Source organism: Vicia villosa, unplaced genomic scaffold (assembly GCF_029867415.1).
Source record: "Vicia villosa cultivar HV-30 ecotype Madison, WI unplaced genomic scaffold, Vvil1.0 ctg.001598F_1_1, whole genome shotgun sequence".
NCBI classification, from domain to species: Eukaryota; Viridiplantae; Streptophyta; class Magnoliopsida; order Fabales; family Fabaceae; genus Vicia; species Vicia villosa.
The window spans coordinates 45,385-68,921 of NW_026705670.1; the positions used below are offsets into that span (position 1 = coordinate 45,385).

At 30.7% G+C, this 23,537-nt stretch overlaps 1 protein-coding gene across 1 annotated transcript; it reads left to right on the plus strand.

The window, feature by feature from the left end:
• Nucleotides 1–1,727: 1,727 nt before the first annotated feature.
• LOC131635952 (zinc finger protein CONSTANS-LIKE 7-like) lies at nucleotides 1,728–4,112 on the plus strand. Its single transcript, XM_058906588.1, has 3 exons — nucleotides 1,728–2,559; nucleotides 3,145–3,375; nucleotides 3,867–4,112. Exons 1-3 carry the CDS (start codon nucleotides 1,837–1,839, stop codon nucleotides 3,888–3,890), a joined length of 978 nt encoding a protein of 325 aa, XP_058762571.1. The 5' UTR covers nucleotides 1,728–1,836; the 3' UTR covers nucleotides 3,891–4,112.
• The last annotated feature ends 19,425 nt before the right edge of the window (nucleotides 4,113–23,537 follow it).

The following is a 23,537-nucleotide window of genomic DNA, read 5'->3' on the forward strand; positions in this document are numbered from 1 at the left end:
ATGGTAATGCGTTGGTTGATTATGCTCTGGGTGAGTCTGCTTCGTGGCCCCATCTATCACCTCTGATGGAACTGAGGTGTCAGGTACATCTGCTGGAACGGAGGTGCCATCTGTCACCTTTGCGACTATCTACATATGTGCATATCGCACGGATGCATGATGTGCAATCCTCCTAGATATAATGCGGTTTGGCTGGTCGGCCATAACGTCTGCATATTACAAATAAAGTGGAATTAGATACAATTAAATTATAAAAACAAAAGGAAAAAGGAAAAAAAACTTGCTTCCGTAGATACAGCTAAAGAAGTATCCAACACTCATAACATCTGGATTTGTTCTAGAGCTACATCTACGAAACTACCCTAACATTTACTTGTTCCGTAGATGCACCTGCGAAATATTCTGCAACTTCCAAGACACAACAAAGGCATATGTATTGTTCAAAACATTGCAAAACCAATTTTTGATCCCTTGATCGTCCGTTTGACACAACGAACAATACATACATTGTCTCTAAACTATGTTTCTAACACTCTATTGATTTCTACACCTAAAATTGAATCTAACTCTATTACGGGAAATACTCGAAAATAACTCATAAACTCTAAAACTTACCAATTAAATTGAGTTTTGAACGAGTCGGAATGTGTTGATCGTTAATGTTGATGTTCACTGCCGAACTCGAGAGAAAACAATGGAGTTTGGTGGAAGTTTGATTTTTGAGGTTGAGAGAGTAGGATTTTGAAGGTTGGAAATATTCAGAATGAGGGAGGAGAAAAGTCTGACTTGAGGTTAGCATAAAATGATTTCGTAGATGCACCTACGAAACAAGATAACTTTGAAACAAAAAAATGTGCTTCCGAAAATACATTTACGGAAGCAGAAGGACATTTTTGACAACGTGCATGATGGATAAGAGAATAAAAAACCTATAAATTTTTTAAATTTAAAAAGAATATTTTTTGAAAACAAAATAACTGTATAAAAAAATTAAACATATTAAAATAATTTTATTATTAAAATTATGTTTAACTTTTTAACCAAATAATTATTTGCAAAACAATAACAAATTAATTAATATAAAATCAAATAAATAACTAAATAAATGTATCAAATCAAATCCACTCCTTTTAACAACAAATTAATTAATTAAAAATCAAATAAATAACTAAATAAATGTATCAAATCAAATCCACTCCTTTTAACAATAAAAATAGTCCTAACACAAACATCACGTGAGTAAAATTAAACTTTTCACTAATAAACAAATATAGTATTAAAACATTTATTATTTTGTCGGTGTCTAATTAGTATCCACCATCTCAAAATACTTGTTTATTATTTAATATTTTCAACATGTTTATTTATCTTTTTAACCGAAGAAAAATGTTATATATGAATTTAAAATCAACTATATAATTCCCAAAATATTAGCATTATTACTATATTAACATTTATATATCTAAATGAAGAAGTTGTAATAAACAATAATAGTAAATGATTAAATACAAGAGTCAGAAGATGAGAGTAATCTAAACTACCATTGAGAAATTGCCAAAACTTTTAACCCAATCTATCTATATCACCTCATCTCTTCCATAAACGAAATCCAGATAACAATGGAATCCACTCTCTTGTCCAATCACATCATTCCACGTGTCCATCGGGCCACACATCACATCATCCTCTCATACGTCAGTGTCCCTCCCTCAAAAAGTCACTACCTTTTCTCTCACTTTCTCTCCCCACTCCATCATTCCACTCTCTCTACTCTCTACCATTCTCTCTTAGATCAAACTCAGAATCTCAAACTTAGAATCTCAAACAAGTTTGTTAATGTGCAACAAGAATAGTATTACTGTTTCTCCAGCAAAGTGTAAGTCTGTTACTATGAAGAGGAAAAGGAAACCAACCTATAAAAACTCTTCTTCTTTTTCATCTTCTTCTTCATCTTCTTCTCTTAAACCACACAAACGTAGAAACAGAACCAAAACAAGAAAACCTAAGTATCTCAGTCTTCGTTTACAGCTCTCACAAACTCAAACAAACCAAACAGAAAAAACAACAACCCAACAGCAACAACAAGAATCACAATTGAATCTATTCTCTCACCACCAATCGGATTCCGACATGCAAGAAGAAAACAACGTGGCTTTACTCTTCACATCCGACGGTGGAGCGACGCTAAACGGTCTTCTGGAAGACGAATCGACAACGCTAACAGCGACGACGGCGGAGGAGGAAGAGTCGTTATCGGTGATGAGGTGTCCGGCGATGGATGGGTTGGTGAAGAAAGCGATGAGGAGGAAGAGAGACGATGAGGAGGAGAGATGGGTTAGTTACTCGGAAGTTGTGGAAGAGAAGAAGGAAATGATGGAGGAAGTGAATAGTTGTGTTGGGAGTGAAACGACGTCGTTTTTTGGGTCTTTGTCTTTGAAGCTGGATCATGATGGAATATTGAATGCTTGGTCTGATAAAGGATCTCTTTATGTTGATGCTGCTGATGAGCCTCCACAGACTGTTCCTGATTTGTTCAATGCTTCCACCATCATTCCCAATGTAATTTTACTATTTCTCACTTCAATTAAATGTGTTTTTATAAAAATCGATTATCCTCTGCGCGCAACTGCAATCGGAGTGATCACTAAGGACTAGTGAAACTCTACTTAAGCTGAAAGATCACTTGCCATCTTTTTCTATTGTTTTGTTTTTGACTCACTTGAATTAATTGTTGATATCTAAATTAATAATTCATATGATTGCAAATTCAACATTTTTTAATTATTGAGTCAATCATGAAACACTTTTTAATTAATATTGACTTCAATTCTTTATTTAAGCATGGTTTATAAGAATATTTTAAGAGTTATGAGATTTTGTCAAATAATTTTTTAATGTTTTGTGATTGAGCATGTGATAGATATTTTATTAGTTTATTAGTATTTCTTTTGTATATGGTTTATTTTATTGGGGTGATTTCATTTTGGCTACCGACATCTTTTATTTCGGGTAACAACTTTTCTGTAAGGCACATGTTTGAGGGGCCTTTTGCTCTGCTTTTATACCTTAATTTCATTTTTGTTTATAGAAAAATATTATGGACCTATCTTTATGTAATAAAAGTGTTTTTTTGTTTTTGGATAGGTAATGTGGGATGGTTATGGGTGTGATGTTGTTGGGAACACATGGAAAGTTCCTGAAGGTTGTGGAGCTAACAATAACAATGTGAATGTGAAGGAAGAAATGGGTTGGAAGCTTGGGCAGAGAGAGGCAAGTTTGTTGAGATACAAAGAGAAAAGGCAAAGTAGACTCTTTGCTAAGAGGATTCGTTATGAAGTTCGCAAGTTGAATGCTGAAAAACGGCCTAGGATGAAGGTGCATTATTCTAAACTTCTATTACTACTAAATTACCATACTATACTAGAATCTCTATTCAATTTTATAATAAACTTCTGCAAAACTCGTCTCAAACTTTTTGAGAAGTTCTATGCACAAAGTTGAAGTTAGTCTCCATTGAGTCCGGAATATGTGTATGGAGACCATTTTTGTGTACGAAAGCCTTTTTGTCATAGTTTAATTATGAAAAAATGAGACCATGTGTTGTGGGGTGGGCCGTCTTTCACACCATCAAAGACGGTCCTGACACTATGCAGTTGTTGGTTCATAAATTCACATACAACTTTGACATCTAAGTTAAAAATATGTGTGATGGTGTCCAGCCTAATAATATTGACATTTGTTAGTTGAGCTAGACCAACAACTATAGTGGATAATTTGTTTCCTACTCATTTGCATGCTTATTTATGAGTGTTGTTTACTAGAGATCTGTTTTGAATTGAAGTTCTTCTTGTTTGTATATTCTGCAGGGACGATTTGTGAAGAGAGAATAATGAAAGTGTCGAATGTAATAATCGAGCATTGTTCCAAAAAGGAATTTATTTTTGAATTTCTAACAAAGCTTATAATGTTGGAGGGTTTGGGACTTAGAACCCGGGCCATACTTTCAACACATTGAGAAACTCATGAAGGAAGTGAGTTGTGTGACAGTGTTAGACATTGGAAAACAAAAGTGTAATTAAAATAATTTTAAATGAATGAACATTCTTTATTCTCTTGTTCTACTGTAAATAAAATTAGTTTTAATTAATTTTTTATGACTTGATAAGTTTGCAGAGGGAGTTAATAAGTTTGCACATTTAATTTGGTTTAGAGGCAGTAACACCATATGGTACAGTCATATACAAGTCTTCTTGAAGGTCCCCTTAATTTAATTGTATCATTTGGCCACTAATCTAACATTGAATCTTTCAAGGCTTCCATCAACATGGTACTTGATTTTGTATACTTGCCTGCAACCTATGAGTTTAACATAAAGAGGTAGATCAACTAGTTTCCATGTACCAGTCCTGTCAAGGACATCAAATTCAACTTTCATGGCTTGGTTACAACAATCAAACTTACTAGCCTCAACACAAGTCTTAGATTCAATTCCTGCAGTATTAGATAAAGCAAAACATTGAGATGAAGACATATTAGAATAAGAAAAGTATTTAGATATAAAATAGGGAGCACCTGAAGATGAATGGTTTGGTGAATCATGACTGCAAATGTAATCTTTTAAGATATTTGTCTAGATAATGTTCTATGTGGTTTAATGGATGACTAAAAAATTAAAGGAATTGGATGTGGTAGAAGATCACTTAGCATTCATCCAGTTCGATTTAGTGGCTGAAATATTTTTGTTAAATGCATGGATGAGGTTAGAATTATGAGCTGAAATGTTGTTGGCAGGTACATGGATAATGTCAGAATTGTGTTTTGAAATATTATTGTCAAGTATAGAGATAAGATTAGAATTGGGAGCAAGGTGTAAAGGTTTTAGACATGTTGACTAGCCTAGTGTGGGATAAATATCTTATTGAGAAGGTAAAATAGAAAGACTTACTGGTTTTGAAATGTTATTAGCATAAATAATAAGTTTTTTTTATAGTATTGTAGTTGTGGTGAGTATAATAGTGTGAACCCTACTCCCGTTTTGGAGTGAAAAAGTGCCTTTTGGATTATGAATATGTAAAAAGTGATAGATCTCTTAAACTGTGTTGTCACTTTATTTATAGACTTGATCCCTTGAGCCAGGTAGTTGTTAATGAATTGGTTCTAACGGCTATGAATTCTACTAGTTATACACTCTAGAAGACTCTCATGGAAGATATGTTATACAATAAGGGGGAAAAAGGTAAACCAAGTGATAAGTCTGATGTCAAATAGAAGAAGGTGAATCGAAAGACAATTACTATAATCAGACAATGGTTGGACTTGAGTGTATATCCACATGTTGAAGTTGAAACTGGTGCGTAGAAAATGTGGAATAAATTAAAAGAGTTGTATGAGTGCAAGAATGTGCAAAATAAAGCATGTTTGATCTGGAAGCTGATTAATATGAAATACAAGGATAGTGACTAAATGGTAGAGCATATGAGTGTATTTTAGAATACTGTGAATCCGTTGGCAGATACTGATATTAAGTTGGATGATAAGTTGCAAGACTTCTTAGTGCTTAGTTCCTTGTCCGATAACTGAGAAGTTCTTGTTATGACACTTACTAATTAAGCTCCGAATGCTAGACGTGATTTCTTCTCATCTTATACTATTAGTGGTTTTGGAACGGTAAAAATGAGAAATGAAGGAGTTTGTGAAATTGTTGGTATGTCAGATGTTTGGCTTGAAACTGGTGTTGGGTGCAAGCTTAAATTGAAGAAAGTGAGACATGTTCCTGATATTCGTCTAAACTTGATTTTGGTTAAATCCTTAGATATTGAAGGTTATCACATTTACTTTAGTAGTTGTAGCATATGTAAGATCACCAAAGGGTCACTAGTGGTAGCAAAGGAGCAAAGTCCCACAACTCTTTACAAGGTGCCTGTAAATCTATGCAAAGAGGAAGTGAATGAAGTTGAAGAAGCATCTAGGGATTTATGGCATACATGCCTTGGTCATTTGAGGGAGAAAAGTCTCAACATTCTTGCAAAGAAAAATTTTCCTTAGATGAAAGGTACTTCTCTAAAAACATGCAGTCATTATTTTTCTGGTCAGCAACATAGAGTTTACTTTAATAGTAAGGGTCCTCATTAGAGGCTAAATATTCTAGATTTAGTTCACACTGATGTTTGCATGATGGATGATAAATCTTTAGGTGGTGCATCATATTTTGTTACTTTTATTGACGACCATTCTAGAAAAGTGTGGGCTTTTGTGTTGAAATCTAAAGACCAGGTACTTAGTGTTTTTAAGCACTTTCATGCAAGTGTTAAAAGAAAAAAAAAGAAGCTGAAAAATGTACTAGAGCTTATAATGACGACGAATATAGAGGTCCATTTAAAGAGTAGTGTAAATAGCATGAAATCAATATTGAGAAGACTGTTCCAAAAAGCACCTCAACATAATAGAGTTGCAGAGAGAATGAAATCAATAGTGATGTTCCAAATAGAGTATGGACAGGGAAAGATGCCTATTATGGTTACTTGAGAGTGTTTGGTTGTATGGCTTTTGTTCACATTCCAAGAGATGAGAGATCCAAACTTGATAAAAGATCTAAACAATATGTGTTTGTAGGTTATGGTCATGAAGAGTTTGGTTATAGATTTTGGGATCAAGTTTACAAGAAAATTATCAAAAGTGCTTATGTGATATTTCTTGAAGACCAAATTATTAAATATTTTTTGATAAAACAGAGAAGCCAAAATCTGATGGTAGAAGTTACACTGATGTTGTGCCTAAATCGCATAGTGGAAATTTTACTGATGGAGGAGATATACATGTAGTTGGTGACAATTTAACTAATGACTAAGAACCTTTTCATGATGAGCAAGTTGAAGAGGTTCCACCTGAGCCACCGTTTGAACCTGAGTTGAGAAGATCTACTAGAGAGCGTCAAGTTTCTCAAAGATATCCTCCACATGAGTATGTGATGATTACTAATAATGGAGAGCAAAAATACTACCAAGAGGCCATTTCAAATGTTGATAAAGAAAAGTGGTTGAAGGCCATGCAAGAGTTGATGAATTCCTTGCATGAGAATAACATATTTGAGTTGGTAAAAAATTTTAAGGGTAAAAGAGCACTCAGTAATAAATGGGTATACAAGATAAAGTCTGAAAAGAATAAATCTCTAACAACATACAAAGAAAGATTGGTTGTGAAAGGTTTTAATCAGAGAAAAGACATTGACTTTGAAGAAATTTTCTTACCTGTGGTGAAGAGGACATCCATTCTGGTTGTGCTAGGATTAACAGCTAGCTTGAATCTATAGGTTGAGCAACTTGATGTGATGATTGCTTTTCTTCATGGTGATTTGGAGGAAGAGATCTCCATGGAGAAACTTGAAGCTTCAAAGTCAAAGGCAAAAAATAGCTTCTTTGTAGATTGGAGAAAAGTTTATATGGTCTCACGCAAACTCCGCGACAATGGTACAAAAATTTAATTCGTAAAACTACTGCTGATCATTGTGTGTTTGTGAAAAAATTATATGATTGTGATTTTATTATTCTATTATTATATGTTGATGACATGTTGATTGTTGGTCATGACACTAAGAAAATTCAAAGCTTGAAGGAAGAGTTAAGCAAGTACTTTGCAATGAAGGACTTGGATCTTGCACAACAAATCTTTAGCATGAGAATTTCTCGTGAAAGGAAGAAAGGTAACTTATGATTTTATCAACACAATTACATTGAAAAGGTGTTAGAGAGGTTTAACATGAGAAATTCAAAACGCGTGAGTACTCCACTTGCTAGTCATTTCAAATTGAATTTTGAACAATGTCTTACAAGTACGGGTGGGAATAGGCCAGACCGACTAACAGGGGTCTATGACCTAGGCTACACAGGCGCAGGCATGGCCAGACTTTTTTTAAGTAGAAAAAGGCCTAGGCTTTTTTATAAGCCTATTTAGTTAAAAAGACTAGACCACAAGCTATAAAAAAACCTTTTAAGCCTATTAGACTGACCTATTTAAATTAATAAAATAAATTTATTATTATTATCATTATTATTATATTTGACTTGTACTTTGAATTAAAATATCAAACTAAAGCTTACTTATCTTTAAAAACTTATGAAAATATACTTAAAAAAAGCTTATGAACAATGTTATAAGTTGCTTTCATTAGTTCTCTTTAACAAATAGTTTCACAAAATTTATGTTAATAGATAAACTTAAATAAGTAAACGCAATTAACTATTTAGTCTTATTAATATTTTAATTTGTTAGTCTTTTTAAACATTAGTTTGTTTTCTTATTTATTAATGTTCAAATTAAATAGGCTTCTATGCAGGCTAATAGGCCAACAGGCCTTAAAAAAGGCAAGACTCATGTCTAAAAAAAGTCTATGATAGACCACAGGCCAGACTTAGGCTTTGAAATTTTTAACAGACCATTCTCAGGCTTAGCAAAGTCTAACTTGGCCCAGTCTATTCTCACCCCTACTTACAAGTGAAGAAGACAAAGAAGATGTGAAGAATATTCCTTATGCATCTGCAGTTGGTAGTTTGATGTATGGTATGGTATGCATAAGATTGGATATAGTCCTATATATCTATATATCTATATATATATATATATATATATATATATATATATATATATATATATATATATATATATATATATATATATATATATATATATATATATATATATATATATATACACATTCGCAAGAATGACTAATTCAAGAGGACCAATTTCACCGTCCGTCCACTAGCGCGAGTCTCATTTAAAGTTAGACAAAATTTTGTATAGACGGACTCAACACAAAAAATCGTTTGCACTCACCTAGATTCGTTTACAAAAAAATTATTTAATATTCATGCCCTCAAAAACCTGAGAAAAAAATGGATTGAAATAAAACAGACACATTAAAAAATGAAAGTCTAAAATCATAGTCTACCTTGCACAAAGTACAAGTAAAACATGCCTATGTCAAACGGACTGAACTCGTTTTGCCACCTTAGCTACAAATTACATGCACCATTATACCAGTCATTTGTACGACTAAAAATACAAGTAAGTAATAGCAACTTAATAACCTTCTTAATAACAATAACCTTATTTACTCCTCTTACATTTTCTACATTCAACAAGCACATTCTATTAGCCATTGTTTTTTATCCAAATTAATTTTCACCAAATATACTGCCACACAGGGCCGGCCTTGTGCATGTGCAGGAAGTGCTACAGCACAGGACCCCAAATTTTAGGAGACCCCAAATTTTAAAAGGTCCAATTTTTTTATAAATATTAATTAAAATAAATAAAATGTTATAATAAAAATTCAATAAATCAAACAATATTATAATAAAAATTCTGTATATATAAAAATTGAGATAGACCAAAACTCAAAATAATTATAATTAAATATATTATTGATTAATTCATAAATGTAATTTTTATGTGTCTTTTTTTAATTATTATAATTGTGTATATTTTAAATTTGGGTCCATTTTTAAAATTAGAACGGGGCCTCTGCGTTATTTGGGCCGGCCCTGCTTCCACATTTATGATAGGAAAATACTTATATGGACACAACCATAACACCTGTACTTACACACAACCAATCACATTTTTTTATTAATTAAAAATTAAAAAATAAAATTGTCTCTCTCCTCTTTTATCTCAACCACCCCCATGATGTCAATTAAAAAGGAAATTAATATTTAAATAAATTTATATTCTCTCTCTTTTTATTGGTTGTGCCTAAAAATATGGATTTAGGTTCGTATCCATGCAAGTATTTTTCTTTATGATAAGCTAGTAGTAATCTTGAAGGTTCCACTTTTACACATGATTAATTACGTTTAACACGTAAAAATACAATTTTTTTTCTATAAATTTATATTTCTTCCTTTCCGTGTTTTCTCAAAGTTATTTCTCTATTAAGATGATTGTATATCTCTTACAAATACAACTTAGCTTCCTTTAGAAAGCCCTCCAATCATCCAATAAAATTGATTAATTGAATCAATCCGTTACTTCTTCCTTTAAACATTTTTCAACATAATCTGCTTCCACTCTGCCATTACAAACTTGTCACATGGTTTCATATGATCAAACATAAGATACGTGTGCATGAAATTTAATAATGAAATACAACTTAACAAATAATACTTATGTATAATTGTGCAATTCGCAAATCTCAGCTTTGTTTGAAAGAATAAGTATGCAAGATAGAAAAGTGCAAGTGCGACAGAGCACAAGAACAAGAGGGCAAGGCATGTTCCAGAATGACAACCTGTCGGGGTTGTAAGGTAAATAAGTCAAGAAATATAGGTCGTGAAATAGGGAAATGGGTTTATGTATGTTTTAACCACATTACTCGTCATTATGGAGAATATGAATTTTTATTATTATATTGTCCAACGGCTTACAAAAATTATCAATTTATTTTTTATTTTTAGGTGATTATTTTCTAATTTAAGTTGCAACTAGGTTCAGATTTTTTTTAGTTCTAAGCAAACATGTGTTTGTTTGGTTGGGAAAAGCTTCCATGCTTTAATATTATTTTTTTGTTGTTTGTTTAGATTTTTAAATTTAGTTTGTTGTTTTTTCTAGAGCAATTTTCTTATTATTTTTTGTTATAAAATAATTTTTCTACTAGTTATTGTTTTATTAATACAAATATGAGTGTAAAATCATAAAAAAATATTGCAGTCCTTAACAAGTATTACATAAATATAATTTATTTTCATAAACTCGTTTCATTAAAAATAATGATACTTTTCGATATTTATACTCGTTTCATTAAAAATAATGATACTTTTCGATGTATGTGTGTGTGTTCAGTTTGAATCGGTTTTGAGGTCCAAGTTTATCTGATTTAAAGATAAATTTATTTGTAGTTTAGTTTCATTTTAAATGATTGATTTAAAAATTTTAATTCGATTGAATGTTATGCAGTTTAATTTGGCTCGATTTTTAGATATTCAATTTTCAAATTATATTTTTATTAATATTATAAAAATATAAATAAATAATATATTTGATATAATTTATACCATATAATATAAAGATAATATTATAAAATGAGAAAGATTGATTATGATTGAAAAAAATAATATAATAAAAATAAACAGATTAAATCAAACTAATAAATAGTATTAAAATAATAAATATTATCAAATAGTAAATTAACGCAACATATGATTGTAATAAAAAATAAATAACTTTAAAAATGTATAAATACGGTTCGGTTTGGTTTTGATCGATTTTGAAAATTTAATATGAAATTTGATATGGACCATGCGATTTTTACAAAATGAAATTCAAGCACATATAATAATATTTAGTTTTTTTTTTTACAATTTTCAATTTTTTAAATTGATTTATAGTCTTTATTTGGATCGTTTTGAATTTGAACACCCCTAACCCTGACTTTGGCTTGGTGGGCGAGTTCTGCACCGCTATGGTCTAGTAGATATATTTTTGGGTTGATACTCATTCTCCCCCACCCCTTCCATATAGGCACATTTTAAAAAAAACCTCGTAAAAAAAACTTGCATGGATTCTCCTAACATTTGTAAAATATTGTTCTTTAACCCTTTCTCACGCCAAGGTATAAAATATGTTGATGTGGCAGTGTCTTTTTTATTATTTTTCATTTAATTTAAAATCCACACATGTTAATGATTTGTGGGAGGACGATTGTTCCCTTTGGTGAAAAACAAAAACTTCAGTCATACTTGACCAAATTCTTCGTGTTCATTTCAAATCATAACTTCTTAGTCTTCTTTTTTTAGTTTGAAAAACGTAATCGTTAGGGTTCTTCACTTCAGTTCCGTCTTGAAGTGCTACCAGGAAAAGCTTTGGGCTCAAAAAGGTACATTTTTTATGCTCAATTACAAATTTTATGTGGTCCCAATGCACACTTTCCGTAATTCTTATAAGGCCCCACATGTACCTTTTTCTTTATGGATTTTAATTTCTGGGTATCTGTGTTTTTGCAGAAATTGGGTTTTTTTGTGTCATATTTCACCATGGGGGAAACTTTGTGCAAGACAAGCACATGTTTTGTAGGGGAGGGAGTGAAACTATTGTACAAGGTCAAGACTCTGATAAGTGGAGTTTTTTAAGCTGTTAGCTTGGTTAACGAATGGGGTTATCAAGGCTTTAGGCTTTGGAGAAAGATTCCAGGACTGGATGAAGGGTTTACCCATTTCGTTGATGATGTACAAGCAGGAGAAATTGCTAATCACGACATGTCTTATAATGTTGATGGGCATATCTGGGTAGAACATGGTGTTCAAGACGTGATGAGCAAGGTGTTGAACCATGGTGTTGATAAGTTTAGTGACTGCAATGAAGATGATAGAACTGGTGATGATGATGGAGGCATAAGGTTCAATGATAGTTAAGAAGAAAGAGCATGTAAAGTAGAAGATGAACAATTTGAGGTAGTGCAAGTAGAAATACTAGTTAACTAAAATATGGTTGAGGTAAATGGGAAGTCTATGAAATTTGTAACACCCCGATATCCGCTGCACGCATCAACCGTGTCGGCCAACCGAGCATGTTACCGGCTTAATCAATAATCCCCCCTAGGTCCACTTATCGGCTGCCCAGGAAATATTGTTTTTGCCTCCCGCAGGAATCGAACCACGTATCTAGGGGTTAAGTACGTATTCATAGCAATTCCTGCTACCACTTGACCATATGGTCAATTGGTAGCAGGAATTGCTATGAATATGTACTTATCCCCTAGGTACATGGTTCGATTCCTGCGGGAGGCAAAAACAATATTTCCTGGGCAGCCGATAAGCGGACCTAGGGGGGATTATTGATTAAGCCGGTAACATGCTCGGTTGGCCGACACGGTTGATGCGTGCAGCGGATATCGGGGTGTTACAAAATTCAAGGTTATGGCATCCAAAGATCCCAAAAAGATGAAACCCCTTGGCAAGGGATCCAAAGTGAATGTTTTGGTTCCTAAAAGTGTGTTGGGATCTAGTTCACAGAGGAATACAAATAATTTTGGAAGTATAGAGGTGAACTATGATAGTGAGGAACTGAATAGCTCAGACCTTGATGAAAGTGACAAGGATGAAAAATAGCCCAAGCCTAAGTATGGGAAGTTCATATGTAAGCTTCTAAATAAGGACTTTAAATTCAAACTAGGTATGTAATTCAATTCTCTATCTGGATTTAAAGATGCAATTAGGGAATGGTCAGTTTTAAATGTAAGAAAGATAACATTTGTTAAGAATGAGAATTGTAGGATTAGGGTAGAGTGCATGGGTAAATATGATTTTTTAGCTTTGTGAAGCAAAGTGGGTAACAGACATGCCTACCAATTAAAGTCAAGGGTGGGGACACACACATCTGAAAGGGTATTAAATAATAAATTTTCCAATGCCAAGTGGGTATCTAAGCTAGTTGTTGAAAAAAGGAAGTCACAGGGTAAAGTTAAAGTTTCTGAGATAATGTGTGAACTAAGGAAAAAATACTCAATTGGCATAACCAAAGGGAAGGCTTGGAGAGCTAGATACATGGTAGAGGGAATTATTGAAGGAGATGCAAAGGAACAATATAACATGCTTTGCAGTTATACAACTGAGTTGAAGAAGCACTGTGTTGGGAAAACAGTGAAGATTAACATTGGGAGGCCATTGCCAATCCTACCACCAAGGTTTGGGAGATTCTATTTTTTTCTTTGATGGTTGTAAGAAAGGGTTTACTAAGGAATGTAGACCCTTTATTAGAGTAAAATTTTACAAGCTAGGGATAAACCAATCCTCACAATAGTAGAGTGGATTATGAACTATTTAATGAATAGGGTTGCGCTTGAATATGAAAATCTTATTATTATGTGGAGAGAATACACATGTATGTATATATAGATCTAAGCCTCCTAATCAATAAACTAAATCAGGAAAGATTTGATATAATGATATCCTAATTGATACTACTAATATTATAATAAAATAATATTTCAACACTCCCCTTCAAGGTGGTGCATATAAATCACATGCATCCATATTGTCACATATGTAAGTAATCCGAGGTTTCCGAAGAGATTTTGTAAAGAGGTCAACAAGTTGATCCCTGGAATTGACAAATGAGGTTTTGATGATCCCGGTGGTAATCTTCTCTCTAAGAAAGTGACAAACAACTTCTATATGTTTTGTCCTCTCATGAAAAATTGGATTGAAGGAGAGGTGCAAAACTGACTGGTTATCACATACAAGTTCCATAGGAGCGACTTCACAAAAATGAAGTTCCTCTAGTAAATTATTTAACCACAAGAGCTCACATGTGGCATGAGCCATGGCTCGATACTCAACTTCTGTACTTGATCGAGCAACAACATTTTTCTTTTTGCTCTTCCATGAGATCATATTTCCACCAATAAAAATAAAATAACCTAATGTAGAGCGTCTAACACTTGCATCTCCTGCCCAGTCAACATTTGAATATCCAATGATATATGTGTTTCCTCTACCAAAGAAAATAAGGCCTTTTCCAGGTGATCCTTTGATATACTTGAGTATTTGAATAACCTCATCCCAATTGTTGTCGCAAGGAGAGTTTAGGAATTGACTTACTACACTGACGGGAAAAGATATATCAGGTCTAGTCAAGTTAAGATAATTCAACTTTCCTACAAGTCTTTGATATCTAGCTGGATCAGTATATGGCTCCCCCTGATTAGGAAGAAGCTTTACATTAGGATCCATAGGAGTATCATCTGGTTTACAATCTGTAAGACTTGTTTCTTCTAAAATATCAAGGGCATACTTCCTTTGGGGGATAAAAATACCTGTTTTTGACTGAGCTACCTCAATCCCCAGAAAGTAACGAAGAGGACCCAAACCCTTAGTCTGAAAATTCTGAAATAAGTGTTGTTTTAAATCCTTGATACCCTCAGTGTCATCACCAGTAATGACAATGTTGTAAACATAAACCACTAAATAAATATATTTATTTGAAGAGGAGAATTTGGTGAAAACAGAGTGATCTGATTCACAACAGGTCATCCTAAATTGTTGCAGCATTTTATTGAATCTTCCAAACCATGCCCGAGGTGATTGTTTCAAGCTATACAGAGACTTGTGTAATTTACATACCCGATTACACCCCCCCTGAGCAACAAACCCGGGCAGTTGCTTCATGTAAATCTCATCTTCCAAGCCACCATGCAAGAATGCATTCTTGATATCAATTGAAATAAAGACTATTGTTTCATGGCCGCCATGGCTAGAAAGAGACGAACATATGCCATCTTCACAACCGGAGAAAATGTATCACTATAATCTTACCTAGGTACTTGAGTATATCCCTTTGCCACTAGGAGAGCTTTCAATTGGTCTACCTATCCATCAGGACCCACCTTAACATTGAATATCCACCTACAACCAACAACAGATTTCCTAGGAGGGAGAGTAAAAAGCTCCCAAGTATGATTAGATTCAAAAGCTGGCATTTCATCAAGTATTGCCTGTCTCCACCCTGAATGGGATAGTGCATCCTGGATAGTTTAGGAATAGAAACATATGCAAGTGCAGTAACAAAAGTACAATAGGCAGGAGATAACCTATAGGAAGCCACACAATTATAAATTGGATAAGGGTTACAGGTTGAACGATTACCTTTACATATGGAAATGGAAAATCAGGAGGTGGAGCCGAAGCAAGGGTGGAGGTGCTTGGAATAGGAGCTGAATCACATGGTCCAAATATTCTCTTATAAATAATGCCATACCGATTTAACGGTGGTGGAGACTCATCTATTACAACAGGTGGACTATACGATAAATGAGTGGATTCAACTGACTCAAATTACGGAATAGGTAAGACATTATCTAAATCATTGTCAGAACAATATGAGTTATGAAAGTATGGGATATCATCAAAGAATGTAACATCTGCAGACATGTAGGAGCGGTGTGTAGAAGGAGAGTAACACCGATATCCCTTTTAGACGCGAGAGTAGCCTAGGAAAACATTTTTGATAGCACAAACAGACATCTTATCACGACCTGGGGAAAAATCATGAACAAAACAAACACAACCAAAGACCTGAGGGGAAACACCATATAAGGAATTTGTAGGGAGCACCAAGGAATGAGGAACCTGATCATTAAACACAGAGGATGACATCCGGTTAATTAAATACCTTACAGTCAGAACAACATCAGCCCAAAACTTCAGAGGTAAATTGGCATTTAGCAAAAGGGTACAAGCAGTGCCAACAATATGTCTATATTTTCTTTCAGCAACACCATTTTGTTGAGGTGTATGGGGACATCTGGTTTGATGTACGATGCCTTTGGATTATATGAAAGAGTTGAACTGATTAGAGAAATATTCTTTTACATTGTCACTGCATAAAATGTGAATAGTTTTGCCAAATTTTGTCATGATTTCAGAACAAAAGGGTGGCCAATAAAGAAAGTATCTGAAATAAATAGATTTACATGCAAATCTAAAAGGGTGGCCAATAAAGAAAGTATTTGCAAAGTCAATTAAAGGGTCATACTTAGAAGCAGAATAAATGTCTCTACATTTTACAAATTATAGAAAGATCACAGAATGACAGCAAAACAATATTAAAATTACTCAATTTAGTAAAAGTAAGTTCAATACTAACCAGGAACTGCATCAGGTTTTGTCTTCAGTGAATTATTGTTCTTGTCTTGTACTTTAACTTTAGTTGAATCATATTTCCTGCAGATCAGAATTGCATGCTTCCTAATCTTCTACTTCATCTGACCATGTTTCCTGCATCAGAAAAATTTTAAGTAAAAAACTTGTGCAAGATTGTAAAGATGTAGAGAAAATTATAGTGGATTTGAATGGAATACCGAGATATTTGTTTGAATGTCTCTGAAGTAATCATCTATGTTATTGTCATAGAATCTTTCTTGTGTTGTTTCAATAATGTTAGCATCCCAAACCTAAATGGTACAACGTTAGTCAGTAAAGTAGACACAGAAATTGATTAAGTTGTAGAAGCAACAGAAACAATATAGTAGACAGTGAAACTGAATAATGTTCACCACCAAATAAATTTCCATCCAGAATTACCAAAAGAAAATAATAACATTCAATCAACCAAGATTAATTGATTATATCCTCCATAACCAAACACAACCTGCAGATCAAACAAAATTCTCATAAACAAGGCATTTCAAATTTAACAATAAAAACACAAATTCAAATTCACTAGACAATGCATTTCAATTTCAAACACAAACACAACAACTTCACATTTCATTCCAAGTTGCATATATCGACATCACCTCGACTCATCAATTCCACATCACCAACCATTGAAGCTTCAATTCCGCACCTGTAGCTTCACATACGATGCAACAGTAGCACACACTATTGACAGTACAAAAAAGTGGTTAGAAGCAGTATCATATAACAAAAGGAGTAGTCTAGTGGTTTGGGTAGGTACACCGAAATCTAGAGTTCAGTCCCAACTGCTAACATCTCTTCTTAACAAATCTCAAATCTGAAACTCAGACAAATAACAAAAACTGAATCAAAATCAAAATCTCAAAATTGAATCAAAGTGATATTTACTTAGTTTGCATGATATAAAGTGATACCTTTTGTGTTTCATAACTTTAGATGATGCTCTACGCAAAACCAGTATAAACCTGCCAATCCAATATACCTTTCTTGCTGCCCATTTCGATTGTACCTCACTCTTAGCTCCAGTACAAACCTAACCATGGCAATTGAATGGTGAAAACAGATCAAAAATTGTTTCAAAACAACTGAGAAAGCTCAAGTTTGCACATTTACTCACCACATTAAGCACAACACGTGAAAATGATTAATAGTCACAGAAAGCACACCAGAAAATAGATTTTACCTGTTAGAATACACATGTTTTGCACAGATTTTACCTGCAGTTATGAAAATTTCAACAACTTGGGTTATAACTTTGTATCTTTTCTTTTTCAACATGAACACTCAAACTCTTCAATTTTGGAATCTTTTTTCTTCATCATCAATACATAGTCAAACTTCCATTTCTCAAAACCATCCTTCATCATCATCAAATCATAACTCAATTGTGACGATAAAACAATGAAAAATAATAATATTGTAAAAAAAATACGAATTGGAGAATTAGGGTTTTGGCCTACCTTTTTCGTGCAATTCGTGCTCTTTTCTGAAAATCGAAGATGATGAAGAAGAAAAATTCTGAAAATGTTTTTGTTGTCGTCTTCTGCAACTTAGGAGAGAAGGAAGATGATAAGATGATAATCTTTTCCTGTATTCTGAAAATTTTGTGGATCCTCGTGAATGCAATTTTTTTGTGCTCAATCGTCGCATATTAATGGGATGTTGAGAAGGAAGATGAATCATTCATAAATTTGGATAAACAACCATAAATTGGGGGCTGCTATTGTGCGGCGGCGTGGAAAAATGAAAATTTGGAAAAGGGGAATGAATATCAATAGACAATATAGGAAGGGGTTGGGTGTATTTCACGTGGAATTAATTAAATTAAATTAAAGGAATATAAAAATTCAATAATACTATTAAAAGCAGAAATAGAAATATTATTTGAAATGGAAAGTCTAAAAATAGCATGACACCTAGAATGATGACACTTGGCGGACTTGCCAAAGTTCTCATCTAGCTTTTTTTATTATGAATGATCTTTATCTTCTAATAATATGTTTTTCACTACCAATATTGTTGTCAATTTGACCATCATTTATCATATATAAATAATATTTTATATGTATATATAATCATATAAATATAAATATAGTAAGTATTATGCAAATATATAATATATCATTCTATATATTGCATTTTTTTTGTTATATCAAAATAATTTGGTGATAGTTTAAATTAGAAATAAATAAGAAATTAAAATAAGTAGAGAATTGATTCTGTTTATAAAAAAGAAATAAGTTTTTATAATGTATAATAAATAAATCACCTAATGATTAATAGTATATATAATAAAATCATCAATTGATTAAAATATAATAGATCATATATAGAATATTATTTAACTAAAGACACAATCAAATTGACCTCTTATTTATTTTGTTTACTCATAATTAAATATTATTAAAATATTCACCATCAAATATCATATCTAGAGAATAATAATTAAAAATAAATTAACAAATATATGTAGGAAATTAATAATTTAATTATATATTGAATCATTATAATAGTATGAGTGCCAAATAAAAAACATTAACTTTTGCTTTAAAAAATTAATGCTTTTATTTTCACCACAAAAAATCATAATTATTTTATTAAGTTCTAACATAAAAATTGATAATAGAAAAACTTAAAATCATTTAAAATTAAATCAATCAGCTTCTGTAATAGATAATAACCTCAACTAATCTAGGGTTTAAAATTTTTTTTTTAAAATAATTATTATTTTGACAAACTAATTTTAAATTACTTAAAACGTTTTTATTTGATATTTTAAATCTTAAAAATTATTCCAAACATGAAATAATAAAACTAAATTGTTTTACAAAAACTAAATCTATTCAAATCATAACATACTATAAATATTTAAACTTTTAATTTCTATAATTTCCTTGATTGGATTCTAATCTTTATTATTTTATTCACAAAAATCTATAAATATATAAGTTTTCTAAATTAAAATTAATTTTATATAGAATGTTTCTCACAAATGAAGGTCATATTTAAAATGAGATCTTATTTATTTATTTCATATCGAGAAATTTAAAAAAAAATCGTTTTAATTTCTTAATTGTTATATATTTAAAGACTAAATGTTTTTTTTTGGTAACTTAAAAAAAATTTAACAAATTCTGTTCTTTTTAAATTAGCATCATAATTTAAAAATTAAAAAGAAATTATAGTTGAATAAATTAAATTTTTAAGTAATAAAAATATTTTTATAAACAAAATATAGTTTATTATTAATAAAAACAATTGTGTGCAACTAATAGAAAAATAGACTATAATGTTAATATAACTTTATTTTAAATTATAAATAATTATAAATTTTTTTTTTAAAGAAATTTTAGGCACGGGTAACACTAGTAAATATTATAAACTCAAATATAAATGTTGATAGCCACAACAATACTTATCAAACCAATCTACTCCCTCCGTCCCAAAATATAAGAGAAAAAAATGCATATTTTTTGTCCCAAAATATAAGAGAAAAAAAAAAGTCATATTTCATATTTTCAAGATAAAATTAAATGCAAATTACATTTGGTTTACATTCTCTTTCATCTTTTCTATAACCAACAACCAATCATTTTTTTTTTACATCTTTCTAAGCACTTTATTTCATTAAATCTTCAAATTAAATGATTAAGTTTATACTTTTCTAAATAAGTGTGTTTTTTTGTTTTTTCTCTTATATTTTGGGACAGAGGGAGTATAATATAAGAAAATTAGTGGTTCTGGTTTTTACAAAATTACACATCCTTACTTTTTTTTGCACCAATTAAAATTATTGGCTTTTTTGTCTACTTTTTTTGCACCAATTAAAATTATTGGCTTTTTTGTCTATTTACACAATTGTACATTATAATCTTAATATTTTATTCAACTATATTATAACTTACTTTAATCCTTCTTTCTCTCTCTTCACCTTTTTAGTTTTCTACCCTAATCTCTCTATACTCCATTTACTTTTTAGAAGAAAAATGTTAATTATGATTCAAAAATTTAAATAATCTATTATTTATCTAAATATTTTTATATACAAAAATTTACTATTGATCTAAATATTTTTATAAACGTTACCTAAACATAAATAATAATTGTATACGGGAAAAAAATCTATAATTGATATAAATATTTTTCTATATGAAAAATAGTATTTATGATCCAAAAAATTTTAATTCAAAAATAGGGATGTCAATGGGGCGGGGCGGGGACGGGGGATACATTCCCATCACAATCCCCGCCATTGAATCTATTCCCCATCCCCACTTCGGATCCCCACTTCGGGGGATTTCCGCGGGTCCCCACGGTTCATGCGGAGATCTATAAACATGATTTTTTTTTATATATACTTTTAAACCAAATTAATAGTAAAAGCTTCAAAAACTAACCAATAAATATATTGTTTTTACAATATTTAATCTATAATATCGAACAAAATTTTCAAACTAAAAAAAATGAAAAAATCATTTATATCACTCTTTTACTAACAATACATATATATTTTAAATTTGTGTATAAGATTAATTATATAAAATGTCAAATAAACTTACATAATAATTTAAAATTATATACAAATTAAGGAAATTATGCTATTTTATTCGGGGCGGGACTCCACGGGGCGGGAGATATTTACGCCACCCCCGTCCCCGAAGTGCCTTCGGGGAGACTTTGATCCCCATCCCCATCCCCGCGGGGGAAAATTCCCCATCTTTGGGGCCCCAAACGGAGAATCCCCACGGAGATCCCGCTAACGGAGGCAAGTTGACATCCCTAGGAGTATAATATAAGAAAATTAGTGGTTCTGGTTTTTACAAAATTACACATCCTTACTTTTTTTACACCAATTAAAATTATTGGCTTTTTTGTCTATTTACACAATTGTACATTATAATCTTAATATTTTATTCAACTATATTATAACTTACTTTAATCATTCTTTCTCTCTCTTCACCTTTTTAGTTTTCTACCCTAATCTCTCTATACTCCATTTACTTTTTAGAAGAAAAATGTTAATTATGATTCAAAAATTTAAATAATCTATTATTTATCTAAATATTTTTATATACAAAAATTTACTATTGATCTAAATATTTTTATAAACGTTACCTAAACATAAATAATAATTGTATACGGGAAAAAATCTATAATTGATATAAATATTTTTCTAAATGAAAAATAGTATTTATGATCCAAAAAATTTTAATTCAAAAATGGTATACGGGATAAAAATCTATTATATATCTAAATATTTTTATATACGAAAATTTACTATTGATCCAAATATTTTTGTAAACGATACATAAACATAAATAATATTTATATACGGGAAAAAACCTTTTATTGATCTACATATTTTTCTATAAGAAAAATGGTATTTATGATCCAAAATATTTAATTCAAAAATGGTATACGAAAAATATATATTATTGATTTAAATATTTTTATATACAAAAATTTACTATTGATCCAGATATTTTTATAAATGATACCTAAACATAAATAATATTTAAAGACGGGAAAAATCTATTATTGATCTAAATATTTTTATATACGAAAAATGGTATTTATGATCCTAAATTTTGTTATTCGAAAATGGTTTACGAAAAAAAATCTATTATTGATCTAAATATTTTTATATACGAAAATTTACTATTGATCTAGATATTTTTGTAAACGTTACCTAAACATAAATAATATTTGTATATGGGAAAAAAATCTATAATTGATCTAAATATTTTTCTATATGAAAAAATGGAATTTATGATAAAAAAAAATTTAATTAAAAAATGCTATATGGGAAAAATTTATTATTGATCTAAATATTTTTATATATGAAAATTTATTATTAATCCAAATATTTTTGTAAACAATACCTAAACATAAATAATATTTGTATATGGGAAAAAAATATTGATCTAAATATTTTTATATATGAAAAATGGTATTTATGATCCAAAAATTTTAATTAAAAAATGGTATACGAAAAAAAAATATTATTGATTTAAATATTTTTATATACGAAAATTTATTATTGATCTAGATATTTTTGTAAATGATACATAAATATAAATAATATTTAAATACGAGAAAAATCTATTGTTGATCTAAGTATTTTTATATATGAAGATGGTATTTGTGATCCAAAAATTTTTGATTAAAAAATTGTATACGTAGAAAAATCTGTTATTGATCTAAATATTTTTTTATACGAAAATTTACTATTCATTCAGATATTTTTATAAATGATACCTAAACAAAAATAATAGTAATCTAAATAACTTTATATACGAAAAATTTATTATTGATCTAAATATTTTTTCTTTTTAAATATTCTATTTAAAATAAATGTACTATGTAAACAAATGCGCGTATCAGAGCAGAACCCGTGCGTATGCACGGGTTTGTTACTAGTATCCTTTCAAAGGTAGAAGTGGGGAGTCATAAAAAGCATTATAAAATATGTGTCCAATTAAATTTGTTTAAATTATTTTATGTAATTAATTAGAGAGGTGAGGTAATACCATTTAACTTTTCATTTAATTTTTTTATTCAATTTAATAATTGGAAACGTGGGAAAAGGGCTAAATTGAAGAGATGTAACCACACTACCAATGTGGGAACCAATTTCAATGTATTTTTTAATTATTTAATTAATTATTATTTTTATTTTTATTTAATCTAATAAATGGAAACGTGGGAAATGGGCTAAATCATTTCTAACTAGTGAAAATTATGGAAGCTATGATTAATAATAAAAATAAATAAATTAATTAACAAATATTAAGAAATAAATTAACAAATAATTTTATTTTTAACGCCACATTTTGCTTCATTCAC

Coding starts and splice junctions, on each gene's coding strand:
- LOC131635952 (XM_058906588.1), top strand. CDS start 1,837: ATGTGCAACAAGAATAGTATTACTGTTTCTCCAGCAAAGTGTAAGTCT. Junction 2,560..3,144: donor CTTCCACCATCATTCCCAAT/GTAATTTTACTA, acceptor GTTTTTGGATAG/GTAATGTGGGATGGTTATGG. Junction 3,376..3,866: donor AAAAACGGCCTAGGATGAAG/GTGCATTATTCT, acceptor TATATTCTGCAG/GGACGATTTGTGAAGAGAGA.